Here is a 27,892-nt window from a genome sequence, read left to right on the forward strand (position 1 = left end):
GTCCAGCTAGGTCTTATTTTTGGGGAAACATGGTAACTCACTGAGACTAGTTATGGTAAAATCTGACTGATTTAGTCAACACCAGGTCTGCTTTGGAGCTTGTATTAGTTTCCTCAGGCTGCTATAACAAAGGCTTAAAACAAGAAATTTATTGTTTCCCAGTTTTGGAGGTCAGAAGTAAGAAATCATGGTGTTGGCAGAGCTATGCTCTCTCTGATAGTTCAAGGGGAGAATCCTTCCCTGCCTCTTCTAGCTTCTGGGGGTTTGCCAGAAATCTTGGGTTCCTTGGCTTGTAGGTGCCATCGCTTCAGTCACGTGGCTGTAGTTTCCCTGTGTGTCTTCACATCTTCTTTCCTGTGTATATGTCACACTGGGTCCAATTTTCTCTTTTTTATTAGGACTCCAGTCATATTGGATGAGAGCCCACTTCAATGACCTCATTTTAACTTGATTGCCTCTGTTAGTACCCTATTTCCAACTAAGATCACATTCTGAGGAACTAGGGCTTAGGACCTCAGTATAACTTGGGGGGATGTACTTCAACCTATAACGGAACCATCCAAATTTTCAAAACAATTATTGTCACAAGTTAGAGACAGGAGGGAAATCTAGAACTGTACATAATAGTGAGAGGCATTGCTTCCTAAAGCCAGTCCGGGCAGAAGAGCAGCCAGCCTCTGATCCCAGCTGTCCCTTTCTTTACATTACTATTTCCCCTGCCCTTGGCCCTGAGAGCCACAATGTGTTCAGTTCTACTCGTAACAAGTCCTGAAAATGCCAAGTGGAGGTTAACAGAAAGAACAAGAGGTTTCAGCAGTTAGCTGCATCTGTGAGCCTCTTGCTAAAAAGAAGGCTAAAAGGAAAAGTGCCCTGTGTGGGCCAGCCCCTGCCCGAGTTGTTACCCCGGTTCTTCCTAGGGCTTGCTAGGTCATAAAGCAGCAAAACTGTGGACAAGTGTGATTCCATCTCAACCCCAGGCAAGCATTTCCTCAGACCTTTCCCGTTGAGATGATACTGTCCTTCTTATTTCCAGTGGTTTTCAGACAGGGACTCCCGCTGGACAGCTCAGGGCATGGTGACCTCTGCTGAGCCGTCTCCCTCTGTGGGTACAGTGTGTGGTTGCCTCAGCAAGAGGAAAGGGAGGATGTGCAATTTAATGGTGTGGTGAACCTGCCTGTTTTTGCCCTTATGCAAAATTTCTGGGTGGAGGAACGATATCAGATCTTGAGTATTTCTCCCAAACCACCCCACAGCTTGGGGGTGGGGGTGGAGTGGTTTACATTTGAGGGCTGTTCCACTTTGGCCTTGCATCTCTACTTGTACTAGTTCTTTTCCTGCTTACAGTTTTAGCAGTAACAGATCTATTAACCACTCCCCACATTGCTACTTGCTTGGTACATTGAAATTCTGTGGAGAGAATACCATGGTTATGTGGAAATGGTTCCAGGATGATAGGTGTTACCTTTGTCTGTTCTTTGGCTCATTCAGCCCCAAAAGATCTCAGACATAAGGGCTCAGGGTTTTTGTTGCCTGTCAGTCCCAGAACTGAAGGCAGAAAAATTTGAAGAAACCATTTTCTATAGCACTGATTCCCAGATTTGGCTGCACGTTAGAATTTGGGGGCAGAGATTTTAAAAATCCTGATGCCCAGGTCTCACCCAGTTAAACAGAATGTCTGTAGGTATCAGTAGTCGTTAAAGATCTCCAAGTGCATCTAATGTGCAGCAAAGTTTGGGAACCACCGCTCTATAGGCTTCAAACATGTCTGCACAAGACCCAATCCTCAATTGCGTTATTGGGTAACCTCAGATTTATACTGAGAATGTTTAAAATATTCCTGGGAAATACAGATTCTCTTTGAAAGTGTCCTCTCCAAAGGAATACTAACCACATTTCTATCTTTGGGTTTCTGGTTTTGGAAGACCCATACATGATTTGATCCTTCCCTACAGTCAAATCCATGACTTGTAAATGAATGGATTGCCAGGATAAGTGAGATAAAAACCTGGAGATGTTGCTGTTAGCATATTTGAGGTCCTGCCTGCATGAGGTTTGGTACCAAAGCATTCTCTCTAGTAACTTTCACTGCGGTAGATGCATTTGGGGCTAGGGCTTTCCCTGAAATATGTCACTCTTTACCAAAGTTCCTGACATTACTTACGTGGCAAACCCATAGAAGGGGGAGGAGGGGAGGGCGAAAGAGAGAAAGAAAGGTTTTCAGATTAACAACCAGTTTGTTGGGGAAAAAATCTTAACTAGTAGATGAACCACAGATGGTCCTAATTTCTCCTAGTCTCTTCACTTATGGAGGCTATTCACTCATGAATTTCTGATTATATTTACTCTCTATCAACATCTCTGGTTTGAACTTTTGTCCTGGAAGAAACAGTGCTCAGAAATTTGCATAATTTCTAATCACATGGCAAGATTAACTATTAATAATATACCAGAGATCAGCTGTGGGAAGCAAACAATTACTCCCTTCCCCCAGTTGGGGCTTCCACAGAGGTAGTACCGTGTTTCCCCGAAAATAAGACCCAGCCGGACAGTCAGCTCTAATGCGTCTTTTGGAGCAAAAATTAATATAAGACCCGGTCTTATTTTACTATAAATATTTACTATAAATATAGTAAAATAAGACCGGGTCTTATGTAATATAACACCGGGTATAATATATTATACTATAATATAGTATAATATAGTATAATATAATATAATACCAGGTCTTATATTAATTTTTGCTCCAAAAGACACATTAGAGCTGATTGTCCGGCTAGGTCTTATTTTTGGGGAAACACGGTAGTACCCAGAGGTCCAAACCAGACTTCCTCACAGGCATGCTCTTGTAACACCCTTCTCTCTCAGTTCTAGCCAGTTTCCTCCTGATACTGCTGCAAGTCAAGATGCAGCTATGCTTGTAGGTTTCCAGAAACTGTGACTTATGTATTTGAATGTGATCTTGTTCCACCCCATCTCTAACGAGGACTAGGAAACCTGAAACTCTTACTGACTGGGAGCTGAGATGTTTGTTACAGATGCGTCCTCCTTCTTGCCCCCTTCCACTCCTAACATCAGTAGACAAACATGTCTGTTATTCTCCTTTACAAAGAAGTTGGAACTACACAGCCCATTAACAGGCTCTCCACCATTTAGTAGTAGCTAAAAGGAGCTTAACCCATATAAGTGGTTTGGGGAGAGTAAAGAGGACTTTTTACCAGGAAAGTGGAGAGCCCAGCTAAAGGCATATTCAACTTCGAGAGAACAGGACTAAATTTAACAACTTTGGCACCAGTGTGAAGAGTGTCAGCAGCAACTATTAGTGTTTATTGTTAACCACTCCCATTAACACTGGACATTAGACTCAGCACTTTTTATTTCTCTCATCAAGCTAAGGAATTACAGCTTCCAAGGGAATCTTTTTTTAAGGTGACAAGCTTTTTAGAAAAGAAGAACAAAGGAAAAGAAACAGGGATCTTTAAAAAGATAACAGATGATAGAACTGGCATTTACACACTCAGGAATAAATCCCTTTACCAGAGCTTCTGCCTTGAGATGTGAGTCTTAGGGGTCAATTGTAAATTGCATAAAATATATAAAATGGTTTGGTGCCGAAAGACTGTTGCTGAGTCTACTAGTTTTTAAGTTCAAAGTGGACACTGTAAATAATCTGTAGATGGTGTGCAAAATTGATGAGCTCTTGATCCAGTTGGTAGCTTTGTTTTTGTTATAAAAGTTGATAAATTGAAAATTTGAAGTAGAGAAGTTTTTATACTTATCTTTGGACCAGTAGATCCTCTACTGGATCACATTGTAGTACGAGGAGGAATGGGTATGCTTACAAGTCTTTGTTTTAAGCTGTCTTATACTGTGCTTTGAATTCAGAATGAGAGGCAATAAATTGTATCTCCTCCTACATTTTCTATCCCACCTCTAGCAACTGTTTTTTCTTTTGATGTTTTTTAAAAATTACATTCTTTTTCACTTACTTAAAAAGTAATGACTGGTTTCTTGGAAAAGACACGAAAAGCTCAAGCAACAAAAGAAAAAAATAAATTGGATTTCATCAAAATTTAAAACTTTTGTTCATCAAAAGACACTATCAAGAGAGCAAAAAAGACAACTCACAGAATGGGACAAAATATTTACAAATCATATATCTGATAAGGGATTGATATCCAGAATATATAAAGAACTCCTACAACTCAAAAACAAAAACAAACAAAAAAAAACCAACCTAAATCAAAACTAAGCACAGGACTTGATTAGACATTTTGTCAAGAAGATATACAAATGACCAATAAGCACATGAAAAGATGCTCAGCATTATTAATCATAAGGGAAATGCAAATCAAAACTAACATGAAGATACCACTTCACACCTACTAGGATGGCTATTATCAAAAGAATGGAAAATTACAACTGTTAGGATGTAGAGAAATTGGAACCCTTGTGGATTGCAGGTGGGAATGTAAATTGTTACAGCCATTGTGGAAAACAGTTTGGTGTTTCCTCAAAAAGATAAGCATAAAATTAACATATCTAGCAATTCCACTCTTAGGTTATACACATATACCCTAAAGAATTGAAAACAGGTATTCCAACAAAACTTATACATGAATATTCATAGCAACATTATTTGCAATAGCCAAAAGACGGAAACAGCCCAGTGACCATCAACAAATGAATGGGTAAACAAAATGTTGTATACGAGGTTTGCCAGTTAAGTTTGCGAATTCATCCTAGAAAAAGTGCTACATACCTCATTGCTAAATATCACTACGGTCATCTTCGAAGTACTCCCCTTGGGAAGCTATGCACTAACGCCAGCACCTAGTCCACCCTTCAAAGAAATCTTGGAACTCTTTTTCTGGAATGGCCATCAGAGCTGTCGTCGTATTCTCCTTCAAGTCCTGAATGTCATCAAAATGTCTTCCTTTCAATATTTCCTTTATATTCAGGTAAAGAAGCCATTGGGGGCCAGATCATGTGAGCAGGGAAGGTGTTCCAATACAGTTATTTGTTTACTGGCTATAAACTCCCTCACAGACAGTGCCGTGTGAGCTGGTGCACTGTCGTGATGCAAGAGTCATGAGTTGTTGGCGAAAAGTTCAGGTCATTTTCATCTTTTTCACGCAAGCTTTTCAGCACTTCCAAATAGTAAACTTGTTTAACTGTTTGTCCATTTGGTACAAATTCATAATGAATAATCCCTCTAATATCAAAAAAGGTTAGCAACATCGTTTTGACACTTGATTTGGACTGATGGAGCATTTTGGGTCATGGAGAATTGGCTGACTTCCATTGTGCACTTTGACGCTTTGTTTCAGAGTCGTATTGGTGCGCCCATGTTTCATCACCAGTGATAGATAACACAGCCCAAAACATCGTCTTCCCTCTCCAAAAAGGCTTGGCAAACTTCAACTCACCTTTGTTTCTGTTTGTGGGTGAGCTCCTTCGAGACCATTTTTGCACACATCTTTCTCATGATTTTCAGTTAAGATTTGCCTGTTTCTCTATGGATGTTTACTTCGTCTGCTGTGCTTCTCACAGTCAGCAAACTATTTTGACTCACAATTCAATGAATTTTTGCAATGTTTTCATCAGTTCTGCTCGTTATTGGCCACCCTGACTTCTCTTCATCAGTGACACATTCTCCCCTCTCAGAAAAATGTTTAATCCATTTGTACACTGCCGTTTTCTTCATGGCATTATCCCCATAACCTTGGACTAACACATCCCTGATTTCACTTCCCCTCTTGCCAAGTTTACAAAGAAATTTAATGTTTGTTCATTGCTCTAATTCAGGCTTAGACATTCTATAATGGGATATTATTCAGTGATAAAAAGGAATGAAATTCTGATACATGCTACAATGTGGATAAACCTTGAAAAAATTATGCTGAGTGAAATAAGCCAGACATAATACAGTACGTATTGTATGATTTCACTTATATGAGGTACCTAGAATAGGCAAATTTATAAAGACAGAAAGTAGAATAAAGTTATAGGAGCGAAGGGGCAGAGAGCATAGGGAGTTTCTGTTTTAGGTGACGAAAAACTTTTGGAACTAGATAGTAGTGATGGGTCCACCAAAGAAAAAAAAAAGTAATGACTTTTATTGATGAAAATTTGGGAAACAGAGAAATCATAAATCACCTAGAGATAACCACTATTATGATTTTGTTATACAAACATTTTTGTTTTATTTTTAACAAATTGGGACCCTTTGTATATTTGTAATCTGATTTGTTTATAAAGGAACATATGAACATTCTCCTGTAACATTAAATGGTCATAACAGTTTAAATAACTACACATTACTCCATATTAAGGATGTATCGTGATTGATTTTAGTCAAGTTCTATCCTTTTTATTAATGGCTTCTTGCTGCCTTTTGCTTGCTTTGACATTTTCTTGTTTCTTGCCTCTTCTGCATTATGTATCTTTCCCTTTGCCACCAGTGTGCAGCTCTATTGCTGCTTCTATTGTTTTCTGGTAGAGAGAGGTCAAACATAACATCAGTAACCTTCATCTCCGCCAAAAATAAACCTACAAGTGTTGCTGTCTTTCATTCTAGTCTACAATTGTTATTCTCAAGTGCAGTACACGGGCCATTTAGTGTTTCACACCTGGAAATGTGAGCTGCTGAGAACCAAGAAAGTGTATCCTCATCTTGCAAGCCAGCATAGTTAAAAATACAGGCTTTAGTTTGGAGTCAGATTGACTGGGATTCAGATCCTAGCGTTGCATCTTATTTAGCTACATAACATTAGAACAGATTGCTCTAAGCGTCCATTTTTTCATCCAGAAAATGGGAATAATACTTTGGTGGTTGTTGAGAGGATTAAATATCAGATAATACGTGGAAGACTCTTAAGCACAATAAATGGTAATTATTACCTTGAAAGCCGACAAGGCTTCACAGAAATACTGTATACCACCACGCCCATTCCTTCCCCCCACAAATCAGAGAAAGCAACAAGGGATTGAGCCCAGGGTGTCTGAGACTAAGCTCTTTGTATCATTAGGAACTGGGAAACCTCTTCCCTGGCTTTAGGGGGGTGATACTGCAGTCTCAGTCTTAATTCAGTGGCAGCTTCAGTGTGTGATGACAGACTAAGGCCTAGGCTGCTCCTACTGATGGTTCATCTCAGGGGGGAAGGGGAAGATAGATGCTTGTTGCAAAATCTACAACAAATTTTGTGTGGCAGCAAGACATAAGGAAAAGGTAAGCATTTGAACTGACTTCAGCTTTGGTTGAACAAATTCAGAAATTTACTTTTAAATGTGAGCCCAGTGAAATAAGATACATATGGTGGATTTGGTTTTTACAGTCAGTGTTAACCCTTAGGTGAAATTTGAAAAAGTAGAATTGTAACTTTAAATGAAGCATCAGAAATATAGGACTCGGTTTAGTTGTATTTGTGGTTTAAAACAATTCTAAATCTTTACATCACGTTTTAATACCATAAACTTACTGCCGTGGAGGATGTTGTCACTTAGGTTTACTAACAGTACTCCTTCCCTGAATCCCAACACACACACACACACACACACACACACACGTGCTGCTAGAAATTTGGTGAACCACACTAGGTAGAGAATTGCAAAGTAACTGAGATTCTTATCTTTGAAAGAAGGAAGAGTAAGTGTAAGTAGTTGAGAAGGTCTTATTGTGCTGGCTCATCAGCCAGAGATGAGACCTGGTACCTATGCTAATCCTGCCTGAAGGGCTAAACCAGTTCTGGGGGCTGTTTATTCTGTTTGGTAGTTACTGAGTACCTGCTAAGTATTTATGTATTGAAAAGAAAACAATGAAGTTGTTGTGTCTTCTAATACAGCATCATTGGAGTCTTGAGGAGGGCAGGGGTTACTTTTTATTTTATACATGCATACATGAAGTGGCACTACATTCAAAGCGTACAAACAGGGTACACAGTAGAAAGTAAATCTTGCCCTGTCCACTAGCCTACCTCTCTTGAGGCAACACAGTTACAATTTTGAAGTACAGTTATTAATATCATTTTTAAAATCAATATTTAGCATGAAATAGAAATAATATAGCAGACATGGGGATACATTTGGGGATATCAGGTAAGAAATTTGGTAAAGTAAATCAGTAATTTCTAAATCAAATAAGCTCAATCACAATAGACGGCATAAAATTTGTATCCGGAAGTCTTGGTGCTTAGCTGATTGAAGATAGATTATGTTTAGAGGAGGTTAGAAAACTTGTAGGTGAAAGATGCCTGTCCTAAGGCAGGACATCCAATGAATCAGAAATGTGTTCAAGGGAAAGGTGCTCTCCACCCAGTTTCAGTAACTTGGCTTTAGCATCTCAACCTCTTGAAAGTAGGAAGCTGGGGAGTCGGGTATAGGTAGAGGGAGAGACCATTGCACAGGATAGAACTTTGAGGAAAAAACTTGCAGAGTTTACATCTTTACCTAAGACTAAGAATAGCCAATATGATTGTGAAATAAAATATTCATTTAGTGTACAGTACGTATATTGGGGGCTAATGGGGGGAATCCTTTTGCTATTTATTTAAAACTCAAAAAGAAAAAACTTATAAAAATACTGTTTGATAATGGCCCAGTAGAACCAGTTTAATAGTCCAGAAACAGATCCTAATTTATAAGCAAGCCAAAGGAAATGGGAAGGATTATTTAATACATAATAGGTATTGGGGAAGAAACCCTCTGTGAGGGAAAAAAGTTGACTTAGAAACCCATCTAAAACTATACATCTCTTTTTTATAAGTTTATGTAAATGTATCTCAAATCATCATGTTGTACACTTTAAGAATCTTACAATTTTGTAAATTATACCCTTAAATAAAAATTTTAAAAAAATAAAAATAAAATAATTTCCAAAATAGAAAAAAATAAGTTTGGATGGATGGATGGATGAATGAATGAATACATACACATAGATAAATGCAAGGTTTATTAAACAGGTACATGTTTGTTTGATTTTTGTAAAGCTGTTCAATTAAAATAGTACATAAATAAATATCAAAATTTCTAGATGAAAAACCTAAGCATAAAAGTGCAATGAAAGAAATCACAAAGAAAAAGATTGACAGATTTGGTTACATTAGAAATGTAAACCTTTGCTAAGTTGAAGAACATCTTAAACAACTTTGCCTAAAGCTAGTGCTGTTTTACTTTCAGATGGGCTGGAATGAAAAGAAATTCATACCCTGTCTCATTTTTGCCCTGTATTGCCAAATAGGCAGCTTTATTTCCTAAGATTGGTGGAGTTGTTTTTTCACATTTGCTTTGTATATGGGAGCTCTCTCAGGAAATCTTATATAACTAAAGTATCTTCAAATACATATATGCAAATAACTATTCCACCAAATACTGTGTATTAAGAGCCCTGTTAATGATACAATCAGCAGATGCCATATAATTGAGAACCAGAAGAGGTCATTTTTAGCTAAATTACAGAACTCAGTTTGTTTTCAGCTTTTCCTGAAAGGGCATCTCTGTCTGGGTAAGGCATCTGAGCAGAGCAGACCACAGCAGCTCTTCTTCAGCCTAGTTATTTTTAAGACACTGCAATAGGTGCCTGTTACTACGAGGGGTTAGTTACGAGCAGTGAGCCTGGGCTCAGCTTCTGTGCAGTGCGGGGTTCCCCAGCCAGTTCATCACCGGCATTTGGAAGGGAAAGATGATGACAGGAGCTGTCAAGCAGGCTATCCAAGGAGAAAGCATCCTTGACACAGCAAGGACATAAGATGACCTAAAGGTTTGTAAGCTACTCTGGCAATGACAGCTGATGGAGAAGGCCAGATGAGAAGTTTCTCCCAGGTGTTCTTCAGACACCAACGCTGTAGTTTTCTACAGTTGCAACCCTCTTGGGTTTTGTTTCTGTTCGCATGTTGTGTGTTAGAGCCCTCTCACCTTACTCTCATTAACCACTGCTGTCACCATCATCCACAGCTCTCTGTGCACAAGAAGTTCAGTTATTCGGAATTTCAAAAACAAAACTAAAAGAACCCTCATAACATGAAATGTTAGAGCTAGCTCTCAGTTCACACCTGTCATACCATGTTACCTAAGATACTGAAAATCTGTACAGACTGCACAGTCGGGCAGCTCCTGGGCGGGGCCTCCATCTGGGACAGCTGCCTGATCTACCAGTCTTGGGTAGCTGCTCTGCATGCAGCCAACACTAATTTCATTTTAGCCAATCTTTAAAAACTTACAGGCCTTTATTAAATAACCCCTTATTTCCTTCGGCAGGTTAGCACATTCTTACCTACCCTGTGCATCCCTTGGAGCTTTTGAATTAGTCGTGGCAGGAATTGCTGGTGATGCCTTCCACTTTATATTAAGAGGTTTTGTCACCTTTACTTCCTTAGAGATTATAACCTTCCTGGAATCAGTCTGAAAATTATTCAACCCCACTTGTCCACCCATAGACCTGCACAAACAGCACATTGCTTTAAATTAATAGCTTTTTGTAGATTGGGTGAGAAGCCATTGGTGTTTGAGTAGTTTGTCTATGATTTTAATTTCTTAGCAATGCCCAGCATCTCCCACTGTCCAAGACTGAGAACCAAAGGTCAATAAAAGTGGTAGAGAAGCCATCAAGTTTCTAATGAGCTATAAATTATCTCTTATTCTTTATAATGTTGAAGGAAACTTGAGTTATAGACAATGTGGTTGCTCTAGCACCATCTAGAGAAAAGTCTCAAAAAGTTTAAAATGGTATTTTACAACTTCACCATATCAGTTCATTTAAATCTAGATGCTACATTCTTCCTGTCTCTCCTTTACGAAATAAGTCATGATATGGTACAGTGTAGTTCACTCGGCCATTCAACCAAACTTTACTTTGTCTTTATCACCTGCTGCTGATAACACGTTATCTTTTTGTGTCTTTATCTGTTCCAGCTGGATTATAAGATACCTGAGGATAGGATAGGGACCATGGCTTCTATTTCATGTCTTTTATCTCCAGAGCCCTGGAGATAACTACTGATAAGAACCCACTAAATGTTGATTATTAATTGACGTATGCAGACATTACAAATAACCTACAGATTAGTTACAATATAGCAATATGGATGACTCTTAACAACACAGTGCCAAGTTAGGAAACAAAACAAAAAACAGAATGAGATATATAACAATACTATATATATAAATTAAAATACATGAAATCAAAGCCGTATACGTTTTATATAACATATACAAACAAAATGTGTACATTAAGCATGAAGAACGGCCATGAGGGGGATGGAGCATGGGAATTGTACAACCCAGCACACCAATCAAAAGTTATTTTCTATCTATAACTTTTTTTTTTAACTTTTGTTTATTTTAGGTGTGTTTTTCCAGGACCCATCATCTCCAAGTAAAGTAGTTGTTTCAATCTAGTTGTGGAGGCGCAGCTCACAGTGGCCCACGTGGGGATCGAACCGGAAACCCTGGTGTTACGAGCACCACGCTCTAACCAACTGAGCTAACCAGCGCCCCTCTATAACTTATTTTATAATTCATTAAGGCACCAATTGGTAACAATTAACAAATATTTATTTAGCATCAAGTATTAGACTAGCTTCTTCAAGTTCTTCGTTCTCTCTTAACACACAGCCTCAGCTGATCATCATATGGTTTCAGCCTTTCTTATGTGTGCCACGCTCATCCCAGGTCCCATTACTATTCACAAAATCCTACCTATACTTCCTTATCTGATGTGTCACATGGCTGTAGCATACACAGTATGTGGTCTTTGTATTTTTTTAACTAACTACTTTATGTATATTCATTTCCCTCCCCCAACAGAGTAAAACTTTCAGTTCATTGAAGGTTTTGAATCTCCATTAGCACTTAGCACAATGATGGGGTATAATAAGTAATACGTTTACTGGCTAATTGCGTGAAAAGCAGTGCTTGAGGTAGATTAATCTGACAGTGGTTTACTGGCTGGCTGGATTGACAGAAAGAAAGACTAGAGTTAGGGAGCACAATTCAAAGGCTGTTGGAATAGTCTAGAGGTGAGTTAATGAGGACTTTGAATTCTGGAAGTTGTGGTGGGATGGAGCATAAGACATTATTCCTGGAAAATTCAAAGGCAGAATGGATAGGCCATGGTGACTGGCTCTATCCAAATGCCCCAGAAAGCCAGCTCTGCTTCTTCCTCCGGCTCAGGAGCCCTTCTGGATATGCCCCGAGCTCCCTGCTTCCTTGACACATCATCAGTTCCACACTTCAGGGTCCAGAATTCTCATAACGTAGGAGAATTCCAGCCGGGGAAGCGGATCCCCAGAATACAAAACTGATGGCAGTGGTAGAACTGGATGGTCCCCAGCTTTCTGTCTCCCAGCATGAAGATAGTAGCAGCTTATTTAACATCTCTATAAAAAGGCAAACGTAAAAACAATGTTTGGCCAAACATTGTTTTTACGTTCGCCTTTTATTCCTTAAGTCAGCAGTTCAAAAACTTTTTAGATTCAGGACTCCTTTTCACTCTTAAAAATTATTAAGAACCTTTAAGAGCCGTTTATACCGTTAAGGTATAAACAAATACCTTTAAGAGTATTTGTTTATATCTGTCCATAGTTTATTTTATTTACCATAATAGGAATTTAAAAACTGAGAAACTTAAAATGTGTATTTATTAATCCATTTAACAATAACAATAATAACCCTATTACATGTGTTAACATAACCTATATTTATGAAAAATCACTATAGTTTCAAAACAAAAATATTTAGTGAAAAGAATAGCATTGTTTTTACATTTTTACAAATCTTTTTAATGCCTGACTTAATAAAAGACAATTTGTTGAAATATCACATGTCATGCAGCCTCTGGAAAACTTATGTGTACTCATGTGAGAATGAAAATAAAAAGATAAATTTGTCTTAATATAATTATGAAAATAGTTTTGACTTTGTAGACCCCTTAAAAACTGTCTTCGGGGACTTCCAGGGGTCCCTGAACCACACTTTGAGAACCATTGCTTTAAGCAATTCTAGTTTTTTTTTTCTGTCTAGGAGAGTCTTAAAGATGTATGTTTCGTTTTGTAGCTATGGCTAGGTGTTCTTGGCACCTGGACCAAGACCTAAATTACCCATTGGAAGAAATGGCACTTAAAAGAGGAAAAAAATCAAGTCTTCAATTAAAAAAAAAAAATGTTTATTGGACATTGACCACACACACACACACACACACACACACACACACACACACACACACTGCATTCAAAGCTCACTGACAAATTAGTTGTGGGGAGTTATCAAAAATGGTTTTGTCTGACTGATTCCTTTGGCTATTCGCTACAGAATTTTTCCCCATGAACTTTGAGTTCCAAATATAACAGACTCTTCCGAGAATCATGGAGTTAATGGATGTGGAGTGTATACGGCCATGAAGTCAGATAAGAGGACTGATAGGGCCTGATGGTAGGGCGACTTTAGTATTGAGTCTGTGACTGCCTCATCTAGAGTCGATTATAAGAAGGAAGTTGGATATGATACAGAGATTGGCCATAAGGGAAAGACCACTACTGCAAAAGGTACATAGTAATACATAGTAATAAGAAAAAGTGAGAGGAGACTGAAAAGCAAAACACAAAAATTCAACAGATTAATTTGGCCACCATTAATAGAGGGCCATTAACCCGTAGCTCCTCAGTAACCTTTAAAGAAATACTACTTACAATACTACAGGGTAATTATATCTAGAATAATGTCCCTGAGTTATCAAGGAAAGGATTAAAATATCCTCTTTATATGGAGAGTCCTCAACTTATGTTGTGTTTCAAAGTTAATTTAATTTTCAAAACAGTTTTTGGAGCTCAAAACATTTTTCTGTAGAAACAGTTAAATAACTGTTATTTTGGGTCCCAGACAAGCTGCTTTTTTTTTTTTTTTTCATTTTATCTATCAGACAACTTTTGCGTGCCTAATATTAATGGAAGTATTTCAGTTGGTTCTCATTATAGCTTTGTTTCAGTGAGAATGCTTTCTGAGGCCAGAGCCTGGGCATAAACTGTTCCCCTCCGGTCTCCATCATTTGTCCTGCAAGTAGTTCAATGACCTATATCAGGGGTGGGCAAACCACAGCCCTTGTGCCAAATCCAATCTAGTACCTGTTTTTGTAGTTTTATTGAAACACAGCTATTCCCATTTGTTTACATATTATCTGTGACTCTTCTTGTGCTGTAAGAGTTGGAAAGTTGCCACAGAGACTGTGCGGCCTGCAAAGCCTGAAATGTTTACTTCGTGTCCCTCTAATTAGAAGCCCGTCAGCTCCGGTCTGCATGCTCTGGCCCGCCCTGGTCTCTGACCTCAGCTCTTCCCCTCACTTACTCCACTGCGCCTATCTCACTTTGTTGTTCCTCAGAACCTGCCAAGCACATTCCCACTGCAGGACCTTTGTACCTGCTGTTTCCTTCTGCCTAAAATGTCCATCCTCCTCATTTCCACACGGCTGCTCTCACCTTTCTCAGGTTTCTCTGCTTGTCACGTTCTCTGAATGTTACCTTCTCATAAGGCTATTCTGGACTGTCTTTTACAAAATCGCTATATCCCCACCCCTCACATCCTCTATTCCTCTGCTCTTGCTTTATTTTTCTCCATCGGGCTTACCACTCCCTAATATATTTATTTGTTCGTTTATTTATTGTCTGTCTCCTGTCACTTGAATATAAGTTGCGTAAGAGCAGGGACTGTCAGTTTTTGTGCATTGCTGTATTCCATCACTTTAGAACCCAGAGTGTCTGGCCCAGAGTAGGTGTTCATTTGTTGAATGAATGAATGAATGAATGAATGATGGATGAATGAATGCATGCAAGTCAGCATCTGTGCATGCTAACCTGCCCTTTCCAGGGAGTAGTTGTCAGCATGAACTGGGATTGAAACAAGATTCAAAAGCAGCATGCAGGCAAATGCTGATGTTTCCATTTGAAGACTCAGTTACTGGAGTATTCGGTCACACGTGACATCTTCCCCCTACCCTTCCAGTTTTTCAGTCCCTTATGTTGAGAGCAGGCAGTTGGCCTTCTTTACCTTTGTTCTCCAGTGCCTAGTCCAGAGAATTCCACAAAGTAGATTCTTAATAAATATTTGCTCCCAGCCCAGGAATGGATGGACCTTCATATCTTCTTAGCTGTTTTTTTGTAACTTCACTACTTATTAGCACAATGTCTGGCAAATAATAGAAGCTCGGTATTTACTTGCTCCAGGAAGGAATAAGTTAAATTAATTATTTGTCTACTCAGGATAAGACGCTGCTCCATGTTAACAAATTACCCCCAAAACATAGTAGTCTAAAACAGTATTTATTATGTCACATAGTTTCTGTGGTCAGGAATTCTGGAGTGGCTTAGGTGGCTGGTTGTGTCTCGAGGTCTCTCATGAGGTTGCAGTCAAGACGTCAGTTGGGGCGGCCATTGTCTGGAAGCTTATTTGAGGCTGAAGGATCCACTTCCGACTTGGCTCAGTCACATGGCCATTAGCAGGAGGCTCCGTTTCTGGCCCCGTGGACAGGAGGCTCCCTAGGGTGTGCTGCTGGAGTCCTCACAACACAGTGGCTGACTTCCCCAAGAAAAGCAAAAGCAAGGAGGAACCCACACGGCCTTTCATCACTTAGCCTGAGAAGCCATGCACATCACTTCCACCACATTGGGTTTAATTAGAAGCACGTTGCTAAGTGCAACCCACACTCCAGGTGAGGGGAATTAGAACCTACCTTTTTGAAGGGACGAATATCAAAGAATCAGTGGACGTAGTTAAAAACTGCCACAATCACTCTTAATTGCATAGAGAAGTTGCCGATTTAAAGAAATAAGACAGGGTTTTGGAGATGGTATCTCTTCTGCCGCTTGGACGCCCTTTTCAAGTTCAGTAGTGTTCAGTAGTGCCAGTATTCTTTTCTAAAAGGAACGTTTTTTAAATTTTTTAAATATTCCTACCAAAATTAATAACTATTTCTGTTTTTGTTTTTTGAGTAGGTAAGACATGTATATAGTGCAAAATTCAATGGTAAAATGAGTATAGAATGAAAACAAGTTTTCTTCACCTGCATCCCAGCCACCCGGTTTACCTCTTGGGAAAGACCACTATTCCTAGTTTATTTATCCTTCCAGAGTCATTCTATACACTTATAAATGCAGATTCATACACTTAATTTTTATACAGATAGTAGCATACTGTAGTTACTGTTCTGTACCTTGCTTTGTTTTTTACTCACCTGCATATCTAAGTATTTGTTCCATTAACAGTTTATTTATAGTTCGTTTTCACAGCTGCATAGTGTTTCATGGTGTGAATGTACAAAAATATATTTAATGGGTCCCTCATTGAAGGACATTTAGTTTCCCATCTTTTGTTATTAAACAGTGTTGCAGCAAACACTTTAGTTTTTACACTGAGAATATTTATGGGTAAATGCTTACAAGCATATTTGTTGGATCAAAGAATTTGCTTTTTGAAAGATAGTGCCAAATTGCCATCAAAGGTTGAACCAATTTTAAACACCCACCAGCAATACCATGTTTCCCCGAAAATAAGACCTAGCCGGACCATCAGCTCTAATGCATCTTTTGGAGCAAAAATTAATATAAGGCCGGTATTATATTATACCCAGTATTATATTATATCTGTATTATATTATATCATATCCGGTCTTATATTAAAATAAGCCCGGGTCTTATATTAATTTTTGCTCCAAAAGACGTATTAGAGCTGATGGTCCAGTTAGGTCTTATTTTCGGGGAAACATGGTAGTAACAGCAGAAAACTATAGAGATTTCACAAGTTAACTGTCTCAAGCTTGTTTATTAAAACAGGCTGGAAAAACCATGAGGAACAGTGTTGTCAATAAATAAAGCATTATATACATTTTTTATACTTTGTGCCCAGCGTAATCCCCTGGCACATGTTGATGCCCAATAATTCTTTGTTGATTAATCTCAGGGGAGATAGACTTTCTCTGTGGAAGTTAACTGATTGAGCTGGTCACTATATTCCAGAGAGTTTTTAACTCTTGGAGTCGACTGCTACTGAGAGAGAACCCACTGCCTGCTGCAAATCACTTTAATATTTTATTGGTGTATAACATAAATAAAATGCACACATATTAAGTACATGGTTTGATGAATTTTTACATATGTGTATAGCTGTGTAACCACTACCTATATCCAAAATTAGAATGTTACCAGTACCCCTGGAAGGTTCTCTCATGCTCTCTCCCGTCAATATCACCCCAAAAGGTAACCACCATTCTGATTTTTATCATCATAGATGAGTTTTTCTATCTTAAAATGTGATCACCTAGTATGTACTCTTTTTGTCTGGCTTTTTTCACTTAACATTATGCCTGTGAGATTCATCCATGCTTTAGCGTGTAACAGTAGTTCATTCTTCAGTGCTGTATAGTATTACATTATGATTATACCACAATTTATCCATTCTGCTTTTTATTGACATGTGAGTTGTTTCCAGTTTGGGGCTACTAGGAGTGAAGCTACTATGTATGAACATTCTTTAATGCCTCTTGTTAGATATAAGCTCTTATTTCTAAGAATTGCTGGGTTATAGGATAGGTGTATGTTTAGTATTAGAAGGTCTGCTTAGAAATACCTAAGTTTTGGTAGAAATGAAATCGTTTTTCAGGGTGCTTTTATCAATTTATACTCCCACTCGGATAAAAAATTTTTCTACCAGGTAAATAATGTCTGAAATGACATGCCTTATACTTCATGCCTTGTATTTTCTTCAGCTTAAGTCTTTGATCATTGTTAAAACTCCATGGGAAATGGCATTTTATCATTTATACTTTTAAGTGCTTGAGTATCATAGCCTTTCATAGAATCCCAGAATTTTAGAGTTGGAAGGAGGCTTGAAGGTTATCCATCTATTCCAACCCTCTCGTTTTACAAATGAGGAAATTGAAACCCAGGAAGATAAAGTAGCTTGCCCAGAATTATACAGCTAGTTACTGACTCATTTGGATGAAGGAGATGCTTACTCAGCCCACAAAATAAACCATTATTCCTTTCAAACACTAGTAAGCCTCCTTAGACTCACGTATAAGGATGGAACTACTTTTAAATTTTTATTTCCTTGAACAGAGTTTCTAGAGAAATAAGGAGCATTCATTCATTCAACATATATAGTGTTTATTGAGCACCTACTATATGTCAAACATGTTTCTAGTAGTTAGACATACAGCAGTGGGGAAAAAACTGATAAAAATCCTTGCTTTCATAGAAAGTTTCATTCTAATAGCACCAAACAGACAATAAACAAGATAAATAAATAAAAGTTCTTCTTTGTTACATACTGATAAATACTATGGATGGGGAAAAGGAGGAAAGGGAAGTAGGGAGTATATAAATGAGGGGGTGAGAATTAGCCTCACTGAAATGACTTTTGAGAAGAGATTTGAACGAAGTAACGGAGAGTAAGCTTTGAAAATGAGTAAGCTTTGAAAATGTGGGGGCTGTGGGGGGACGTTGCAGGTAGATGGAATGGCAAGTTCAAAGGCCCTGACATGGGAGCATGCCTGTTGCGTTCAAAGAACAAGTAGGTCACTATGCTAGAACAGAATAAGGAGCAGAGCCATAGGAGATGACATTAATCAGAGAGGTAATACAGGTCAACATCATGTGAGTTCTTTAAGGTCACAGTAAGAATTTAGGCCTTTAATCTGGGTGAAATGGGAAGCAGCCTTTGGAAGGTTTTGAGCCAGAGGAATTATAGAATATGATTGAGGGTTTAACAGGCTGTCTCTGGCTCCTGTGTTGAGAATAGGTCAGAGAGGGATAAGGATGGAAGTAAGCAAGAAGGCTGTTGCAATAATTTAAGGAGTTCTTGGAGCTGGAGAAGTGGAGATTGTGAGATACGGTCAAAATCTGGATATATTTTGAAGGTTGAGGCAACAAGATTTGCTGACTGTCAAATGTGGGGCTTGAGAGTAAGAAAGAAGTCAAGTAAAACTCCCAAAGTTTTTGACCTGAAAGGATGGAGATGCCATTACCTGAAATAGGGAAAACTTAGCCAGTTGTTGTAAAAACTGGGTTGGAGGGGACGTCAAGGGGAAGGAGAGTGGATATCAGGAGATCAGTTTGGGTCATGTTAAGTTTGAGGTCTCTATTTAGACATCAGATGGAAATGTCAAATTTGAAATTAGATACATGAAACTGGAGTTCAGGGCAAAGGTTGGGGCTGGAGATAGAAATGCACGAGTCATCAGTTAGACATGAGGAAGCAGAAGATGCTGAGGAGTAATGAGAAGAAAGAAAAAATAAGAAAGATAAGAGAAAAACCAGGAGAGTGTGGTATCCCTGTCCTGGAAGCCAAGTGAAGGAAGTGTTCCAAGGAGTGTGGTCAACTGAGCATGACGGTACCAGACCCCTGAGAGAAAGTACCTATCAACAGAATGTATTCTTTCCACTGTTGTGCCTTGGATTGTCTTGAATACACAGCTGTTTTGAGGTTTTGAATTGTCCTCTGAAGCAAATCAGGGCAGCTTTGGGAGTAGGTTTTGTCTCAGCATTGCACGTTTCCTGAGACCTGGGAGAACTTGACTGATGCCTTATACCTAAGTAATTTCTCCTTTATGTTGTTCCAGTGTTGCTCCCCTTTAAGAAGGAGAGCACTCAGCACTCTCCAATTCAGCGTTTAATGAGATTATGTCTGTAAGACCCTTGATAAATACGAAACTAACCACCTAGAGAAACACAAAGCACTATTTAGTACTGCTATTTTTAGCATTGTTGTTACCATTATCTTCAAACAAGCCAAGTCTTTCCATATTTTGTGAACACTTATTCAAAATAGGAAGCTTTCTAAAATGAAAACCAATTTTTCTTTCTCTTCAGCCTATTTGCTGCCCTAAAGCTAGCCCCTAATGGAGAAACTAGGTCTGTTAAGTGTTTCTTTCCTGCTTTTTCTTTCCTGTCCTCGTATTCTCCCAGCTGTCTCAACTCAGAACCTTGTAGGGAGAGTTACACTTCAGAAAAATGTGTTTGCTTTGACATTTAAACAAGCCTTCATTTTGTTTTTCCATGCAGAATTTTTCCTCTTCCCCTCTCCCACTTCCAGCACTCTATCTGACCTGTCTTCTCTTCAGCTCATTCATTATTCCTAAGGTTTGCAGATTATAGCAGAGGAAGAAGACAGATTTATAAATACCTGTTCTTGCCCAGCTGTTTCAAGAGTAGGACTAGCAGTCATTCATCTTTCAATTGTCTGCCTGCTCTCTATATACTGCTTTGCTCATCTACCCTCGTTAATGAGGTGCCTATCGCTAAGTCTTACCTTGTGTAGAAGTAAATGGACTCTGTTCCTGTTCAAATTGATTATGCAGTAATCAGAGCAGCCCATCACTGGAAGGAGACATCCATTTGAATTCACTTTGCTAATAGCCAGAGAAAATTTAGCCTAATTGCTCTTTTAGGAGGTTTTCCATTTTCCTTAAGATGCCAGGACCCTAGAAAGGATAAGAATCCTTTTTCCTCTGGATGCACACTGCCCCCCCTTCCCGGCAATCTTTATGTGTGTTTTTGAGGGTTATTTTGGTAAATCCTTACGATAAAGGGACATCTTAAAGAAGTTGTGTAAAAAGAATCAGAATCCACTAAAGATAGCTGTGTGACATCTTAAAGATATGACCACTAATAAATGAGACCTTTGGTGAAGTACTTAACTTCTGGGCTTTCATTTTCAACTTTGCAAGGTAGCTTTCACAACTCCTATAAGACAGTATTGTTGCAGGACTATACTTTCTCTTTGTGGCCTGACTTGTTCAAAAAGTGGTTTAAGGCTGTGGACTATTCAGTAAGATCATGAAAACACCTAGCATGTAATAGATGTTCCGTGAATGTTTGGATTAGGATCCAATTGCCCAAACCAAAATTTTTCCTGCCCTACTTTCATAAGACTGAGACTTTCTGGAAGGATAATCCATTTTTATTTTCCCAGTTCCCTTGTCTGATCTAGTTTTATGATAGAACATCCTAAAATCTGACTCCAAAGAGAACAAAGGCTAAATAAGGTCTTATTTAAAGGAATGCCCAAGAGTTCAGGGTTCGAGTCCTGACACTCCGTGGTTTTGTCTAGGCACGTTGTACTGATGTACTGAAAGCCTGCTATGGGCAAATTATCTAATTTAATAATCGTATCATTTATTTCTGTTTTAGTTCTGTAGCATTGACTAAAAATTTGAGATTCATAGAGGTTAAGTGACCTGTCCAAGGTTACACTGTAACAGAGCAAGGATTTGGACTAAGGTATTTTAACTCCAAGTCCGGTGATCTTTAGACAGCATTCTACATAAAAGAAAATGAATGTAGGAGAGTTACTACAGATGGGCCCCGGGAGTGGAGTGCTGAATCAAATAGTATTTTATTAGTTTGTGATCGACACAAACAAAAGGCTAATTATAGATCCCCCAGACTTACTCTCTAGATACATTACGTAGAAAATGTGCCTTGGATGTCTTGAGCAATTGAGAAAAAAAAAGAAAGAAAATGTGCCTTGGGACTTCCAATCAAAATGACCTACTTTGTTCGAACTTTTGACACATTTCCTCTTCCAAACACATAGCAAGAAGTAAAATATATAGAGTGAAAATCAAAGAACAAAACATATTTGGGCTCAAAAACAAAATAACCGTCTTCGTGGACCAAAAATAGAAAAGATACTGAAGCTGTGGGCCTGCTGGCCTCCAGATCTGGGAACAGAATGGTGCCTGAGAAATGAGTTCCTGAGCAGTAATTAGAAATACCCCTAATGAGATAGAACTTGAAGCCAGGGGAGTGAGATGCCAACCCCCAACCAGACTCAATGAGAGGCTTTAAAAAGTTAATTGAGGGCCGGCCCAGTGGCTCATGTGGTTGGAGCACCATGATCCTAACGCCAGGTCACTGGTTCGATTTCCACATGGGCCAGTAAGCTGCACCCCCTACAGCTAAGATTGTGAACAACAGTCATGAGCAGCCAGCGAGAGGTGCTGTGAATGGTTAGTCGCTGCCTCAGCCTGGGGGAGTGCACAGCTCATAATACCAGCAAGGGCCAGGGAGCAGTGTCCTACACAGCTAGACTGAGAATCAATGGCTTGAACTGGAGGAGGAGGGGGAGGCAGAAGAAGGGGAGAAAAAAATAAAGTTAATTGAATAGGGAAGGAGGGAAGCCTAAGGAGTTGTGAAGCATGTCACACTGCCTGCTGGTTCAATGATGAGAACTATGATGTCCTAAACTTCTTCTAATAGCACAGGCCATTAGAAGACCTGTTCAGACTACATTGTTAGGGTACTAGATGGAAGAAATTGTAAAACTATGGAACAGAGAAGGGGGAAAATTAGTAACAAAAACATCCCACTCAAAAAAATCCTGCTCAAAAAAAACCCTGCAAATCAAAATTTTATATAATAGAAATCTAATGCTAAGAAAGGTAACCAATAAAATTAACCAGGACTTCCACTTTGGGGAGGGTGAAATATACATACCTTTTCCTGCTTCCACCAAATACAACTAAAAACCCTGTCTGTTATATATAAAACAAATATAACAAGGCTGTAAAATGTGGAGAAAAGAAGGCAGACCAGCTAGGGACCTCAGGACCTGAGGAATGACATGTGGTGAGTTCCTTGGGTTAGACTTTTGCTTCGTATATCCCTGACATGGAGCTGAACATTATAGTTAATGATGAAAGACTGAACGTTTCCTCCCTAAGAGCAGGAACAAAGCAAGGATGTCTTCTCTCACTACTCTTACTCAGCATAGTGCTGGAAGTTCTAGCTAGTGCATTAAGGCAAGAAAAGGATTTAAAAGGCGTACAGATCAGAAAAGAATAAATACAACTATACTTACTTGCACAGTACATGATTATCTACATAGAAAATCCCAATGAATATGCAAAAAAAACCTCCCAGAATTAATGAGTTCAGCTAGATCATAGAAGACAAGGTAAATATACAAAAATCACTTGTATGTCTACAATCTACTAGCTATGAACACATGGACACTGAAATTAAAAATACAGTACCATTTACAATAGCTCAAAAAATGAAATACTTAGGTGTAAATTTAGCAAAATATTTACAAGATTTGTATGTTGGAACTATACAATGCTGATGAAAGAAATCAAAGCTCTAAACAAACGGGAAGCCCATAGTAAAGATGTCAAGTTTTTTTCCAAATGGATACATAGATTTAATGCCATTCCTGTCAAAATTCCAACAAGGTGTTTTGTAGATACAGATAAGACTATTCTAAAATTTTTATGGAAAGGCCAAAGGAACTAAAACAGTTAAAACTGTTTTGAAAAAGAAGAAGAAAGTGGGAGGAATAAGGCTCCCTGATTTCAAGACTTATTAATAGCCATGGAACAGAACCGAGAACCCAGAAATAGACACACAAATGCACCCAGCTGATTTTGACAAAGGTGCAAAAGCAATTCTTGGGATGAAAGATAGCCTTTTCAACAAGTGGTGTTGCAACAACTGGTCATCAGAGGCCAAAAAAAAGAATCTCATGCAAAAATTGACTCAAAATGGATCAAGCACAAACAGAAAACTGGAAAACTTAGAAGAAAATCTTCAATGGGCAAAGAATTCTTAGAGTTGACACCAAACAACAGGATCCATAATTGACACAAATCTTATAAATCATTGAACTGGGTGGTGGGTACATGGGTTTTTGGTAGGTGTTTCTTTGTATTTTTTCAGTATATTTGAATTTATTTATTTATTTATTTATTTACTTAATGAAAATGTGCCTTAACTGGACCATGAAATCTTTGCAACTATTGCCCATCCTAAGGGCAGTTCCCATAGAACTATTAGCCTAATTCTGTTGTCTCACTGGGACCCAGAGTACTCCCTAAACCCTCCTACGGGAGCCAGAATGCTACTCAAATGGGAAGTATATTTCTCAGTGGCCAAAAAGGGCTTCTCTCATCTATAACTGAGTCTTCTTGTCTTCCAGGAATGTTGGTAGTGAATGTAACATGGAGGAACAAGACATACGTAGGTACCCTTCTTGACTGCACACGGCATGACTGGGCACCGCCCAGGTAAGCACTCTACAGCTTTTTAGTTCATGTTAGTCTGAACCACCCTAATCAGTGATGGCTTGTACCTTCATCCAGCTAGAGTTGGTTAGCTTTTAAAAGACACCCAGCTTTTAAAGGACATTGTGGTGTAGAGACAAGGAAAAGCACTACATTCATCTGACAGTCAAAAAGAAGAAATGAATTAGGTGTTCATGGGTTGGGTAGGAATGGGAAGAAGGTCCTATGTAAGCTTTTGTCTGAAATTTGAATTCCGATGGGTAGTACCTGTAATTACCATGAGACCGGACCATAGAGTCTAACGATGGGTGAACACACATTCATTGGCGATACTTTTTAATCGTAGCTGTCTCTTAGAAGTTTAAACTCAAGAACACTTCAGTTTTATAAACTTCACTAGACAATGGGGATCTATTTCACAAGGGCCTTTTCAAATTGCAATTTGATCTTAGGATTGACATTTCAGTGAATAGCACCTTACAGCTTATTCATCATGTTAGTTTCCAGTTTGCCAGGGTTTGAGGAACCCAGATGTTGGGGAATAATCTACAGCTAGTATTCAGATAGTCTCCTAGAACAGTCAGTCTCCCAGAACTCACCGCTTAATGCAGTTCCCATGCTTTCAAAAGTTCCTTTAACAAATCATATTCATTGAAAATGATAGTTACCATCTGGACAGTTCTTCTGGAGACTGCAGCTAAACTGGTTTGAAGATATGTTCTCTTTTTAATAATATCCTGTTGTGTTTGTCTATTGCCAAGGTTCTGTGACTCCCCCACCAGTGACTTGGAAATGCGGAACGGTCGGGGGAGAGGCAAACGCGTTCGTCCCAACAGTAACACACCTGTCAGTGAGACAGCCACAGCCTCTGACAGCAAAGGGACCAGCAGCAGCAGCAAAACCCGAGCAGGAGCCAATAGCAAAGGCCGTCGAGGCAGCCAGAATTCTTCAGAGCATCGCCCACCTGCCAGTAGCACCTCTGAGGATGTCAAGGCCAGTCCTTCCTCAGCAAATAAGCGGAAAAACAAACCCCTGTCAGACATGGAGCTGAATTCTAGCTCAGAGGACTCCAAAGGGAGCAAGCGTGTCCGTACGAATTCCATGGGCTCAGCCACAGGCCCCCTCCCTGGGACAAAGGTGGAACCCACTATTCTAGACAGAAATTGTCCCTCCCCCATCTTGATTGACTGTCCCCACCCAAACTGCAACAAAAAGTACAAGCACATTAATGGACTTAAGTACCACCAAGCTCATGCCCATACAGATGATGACAGCAAACCAGAAGCAGATGGAGACAGTGAGTACGGAGAGGAGCCCACCCTCCATGCAGACCTCGGGAGCTGCAATGGTGCGTCTGTCTCACAAAAAGGTTCCTTGTCTCCTGCCCGCTCAGCTACCCCCAAAGTTCGGCTTGTAGAGACTCATAGCCCTTCTCCTTCAAGCAAATTCAGCACAAAAGGCCTCTGTAAGAAAAAGTTGAGTGGGGAAGGGGACACAGACCTCGGGGCCTTATCCAATGATGGCTCTGATGATGGACCCTCAGTAATGGATGAAACAAGCAATGATGCCTTTGATTCTTTGGAAAGAAAGTGTATGGAAAAAGAAAAATGTAAAAAACCCTCTAGTTTGAAACCTGAAAAGATTTCTTCCAAGAGCTTAAAGTCAGCCCGGCCCATTGCCCCTGCCATCCCAGCACAGCAAATCTACACCTTCCAGACAGCCACCTTCACAGCAGCCAGCCCCGGCTCCTCCTCAGGCCTGACCACCACAGTGGTCCAAGCCATGCCCAACAGCCCCCAGCTCAAGCCCATTCAGCCCAAGCCCACTGTGATGGGGGAACCTTTCACAGTCAACCCTGCCTTGACTCCAGCCAAGGACAAGAAAAAGAAAGACAAAAAAAAGAAGGAGTCTTCAAAGGAACTTGAAAGTCCTCTGACTCCTGGGAAGGTGTGTCGAGCAGAAGAAGGCAAAAGCCCGTTCAGGGAATCATCCGGAGATGGGATGAAAATGGAGGGGCTCCTAAATGGCTCATCAGACCCCCACCAAAGCCGACTGGCTAGCATCAAGGCCGAAGCTGACAAGATTTACAGCTTCACGGACAATGCCCCCAGCCCGTCCATTGGAGGCAGTAGCCGCCTGGACAGCACTACCCCTACCCAGCCCATGACTCCCTTACATGTAGTGACCCAGAATGGCGCTGAAGCCAGCTCGGTCAAAACCAACAGCCCCGCCTACTCGGACATCTCCGATGCTGGGGAGGATGGGGAGGGCAAAGTGGACAGTGTCAAGTCAAAGGACCCCGAACAGTTGGTTAAGGAAGGTGCTAAAAAAACTCTTTTCCCCCCTCAGCCGCAGAGCAAAGACTCACCGTATTACCAAGGCTTTGAGAGTTACTACTCTCCAAGTTACGCACAGTCCAGCCCAGGGGCTCTGAACCCCAGCAGCCAGGCAGGAGTGGAGAGCCAGGCCCTGAAGACAAAAAAGGATGAGGAGCCTGAGAGCATAGAGGGCAAAGTGAAGAACGATGTCTGTGAGGAAAAGAAGCCAGAGCTGAGCAATTCCAGTCAGCAGCCCTCCGTCATCCAGCAGCGTCCCAACATGTACATGCAGTCCCTTTACTACAACCAGTACGCCTATGTGCCCCCCTATGGCTACAGCGACCAGAGTTACCACACCCACCTCCTGAGCACGAACACGGCTTACCGGCAGCAGTATGAAGAGCAGCAGAAACGGCAGAGCCTGGAGCAGCAGCGCGGCCTGGACAAGAAGGCAGAGCTGGGCATGAAGGAGCGGGAAGCCGCTCTCAAGGAAGAATGGAAGCAAAAGCCGTCAATTCCACCCACTCTCACCAAGGCCCCCAGCCTGACAGACCTGGTGAAGTCAGGACCCGGCAAGGCCAAGGAGCCAGGGGCTGACCCTGCCAAATCAGTCATCATTCCCAAGTTAGATGACTCTTCCAAACTCCCCAGCCAGACCCCAGAAGCACTTAAAGTGAAGCTGAGTGAGGCCGGCCACCTAGGCAAGGAGGCTTCTGAAGCCAAGACAGGTGCTGAGTGTGGCCGACAGGCAGAGGTGGATCCAATTCTTTGGTACCGACAGGTAACTATGCTGGGAGGAAATAGAAAGACTGTTTGATAGTCTTTCTCTCTTCCTCACAAATCAGGGTTTTCCTGATGTCGGGGGTCAACAGAATACAGAGTAGCAGGAGAAATCTGTCATTTTAGGGAGTTTTTACTTTTGTGACTCATTTTAATGTTTTTTAAAAAGCACTTTTACGTCAGTATAAGGTGTGTTTCCCATTTGGCAAGTGAGTCCCAGGTAAGATAGCTTGATCTGTGTAGGGTTACTTGAGACTTCACTAGCAGAGCTGGAACTGGAGGCCTAGTCCAGTGTTTCCTTCGCTGTTTGGTTCCTCTGGAGCGAGTTAGTGGTGATCCCTCCCTTTTTTAGACTCGGCCAAAGGTACACTACTCAGACTGAGTTACTTTCAAAAAGATTTTGTAGGTAGCGTTAGAACTAAGAATTTGGGCTAACATCTTGCGCTGCTCAAGAGACTTAGAAACAGTCAGACCTTCTACCCCTGAGCTTGCTCTAAAGAAGTGAAGCCACCTTAACATCCTTGGAAAGGGAGCGGCCTCTTCTATTCAAGGAGTCATTTCCCCAGAATGCTTCTTCCTTTCCTAGAGAAGACTCACTGATGGATTTCCCTTTTCTCCCCCCACATCTTGTTTCCTTTTAGGCAGGGAGGGGATGGGCTTCTAAGCAGAGGGACTAGAGTTCATTGTAAACAAAGGTCAGTAGAGGCCACTGATCGTACTCTGTCCCGGGTGTGTGGTACAATCTGCTCTGGTG

The 27,892-nt window shown here is 40.2% G+C and overlaps 1 protein-coding gene across 3 annotated transcripts in view; it reads left to right on the plus strand.

Moving 5' to 3' along the window:
* The window catches only part of ZNF609 (zinc finger protein 609), a 185,106-nt gene that overhangs the window by 148,215 nt on the left and 8,999 nt on the right, over window positions 1-27,892 (plus strand). For all 3 annotated transcript variants that reach the window (XR_013993449.1, XM_081049941.1, XM_081049942.1), the window contains exons 4-5: window positions 23,956-24,043; window positions 24,802-27,139. Coding sequence is in view for 2 of the 3 variants with exons in the window: in XM_081049941.1 (XP_080906067.1) it covers window positions 23,956-24,043; window positions 24,802-27,139 (2,426 nt within the window). In the remaining variant the exon portion in view is untranslated. The remainder of the gene's footprint in view (window positions 1-23,955; window positions 24,044-24,801; window positions 27,140-27,892) is intronic.

The sequence above is a fragment of the Rhinolophus hipposideros genome (genome assembly GCF_964194185.1).
Source record: "Rhinolophus hipposideros genome assembly, chromosome: 5".
In the NCBI taxonomy this organism is placed as follows: domain Eukaryota; kingdom Metazoa; phylum Chordata; class Mammalia; order Chiroptera; family Rhinolophidae; genus Rhinolophus; species Rhinolophus hipposideros.